The sequence below is a fragment of the Fukomys damarensis genome, unplaced genomic scaffold (assembly GCF_012274545.1).
Source record: "Fukomys damarensis isolate Sample0158 unplaced genomic scaffold, DMR_v1.0_HiC HiC_scaffold_27, whole genome shotgun sequence".
NCBI lineage: Eukaryota > Metazoa > Chordata > Mammalia > Rodentia > Bathyergidae > Fukomys > Fukomys damarensis.
This window is the reverse complement of record NW_022900939.1, coordinates 7,915,082-7,915,757: the sequence shown is the minus strand read 5'-3', so window position 1 is coordinate 7,915,757 and position 676 is coordinate 7,915,082. Positions and strand designations below refer to the sequence as shown.

The following is a 676-nucleotide window of genomic DNA, read 5'->3' as shown; positions in this document are numbered from 1 at the left end:
CCTCTCCCAGGAGCTTCGCTTTCCACTCTGCTCCGTAACAGCCCATAGCCTTAGGGTGAAGAAGTGACTGAAAGCAGGGTACTGGGTAATTAAGCATCAGCTGTCCAGCCACCATTTCAGGTCAGGCAAGCGTTTCAGAACAAATTAGCTGTCTTTAGCACTTCTGCTTCTCACCGTCTCCCTTGGAAGCAGATCCTCCCCAGGGCCCCACCTTTGGCAGCTTGTGCTTAACGTGTGTGTGTATTTCCATGGGTATAATTTCGCACCATGCGTCGAGGCTTCTGTTAGGTGTTTGAACGGAGTCCTAAGTGCTCAGGTCTGTCCGTCACAGGCCACATGTACAGCCAGGCGTATTTGTGTATAGTTATTGGTAAGCAGTGAGGAAGACGCCTAATACCGCTGAGAGGGGCCTGAACCCCGCCTTTCTCCTCCCAGGAGCGGAGCAGAGCCCTGGGGTCAGCATGTACGCCGCGGTCAAGCACAGCAGCCGGGGCCCCGCCCTCATCCCGAGGATGAAGACCAAGCACCGCATCTACTACGTGGCGCTCTTCTCGGTGGTGCTGCTGGGGCTGCTGGCCACCGGCGTGTTCCAGTTCTGGCCGCACTCCATCGACGCCTCGGGCGACTGGGCGGTGGAGAAGCGCAGCGTGGCCGTGCCGGTGGTCAGGCTGCCCGG

General features: G+C 58.4%; 1 protein-coding gene across 2 annotated transcripts in view; it reads left to right on the top strand.

The window, feature by feature from the left end:
• The first annotated feature begins 436 nt into the window (after positions 1-436).
• Ext2 (exostosin glycosyltransferase 2) overlaps positions 437-676 on the top strand; it is a 122,241-nt gene continuing 122,001 nt past the window's right edge. For both annotated transcript variants that reach the window (XM_010612513.3, XM_010612514.3), the window contains exon 1: positions 437-673. In XM_010612513.3, coding sequence (XP_010610815.1) covers positions 462-673 — 212 coding nt within the window. In that variant the 5' untranslated portion in view covers positions 437-461. The remainder of the gene's footprint in view (positions 674-676) is intronic.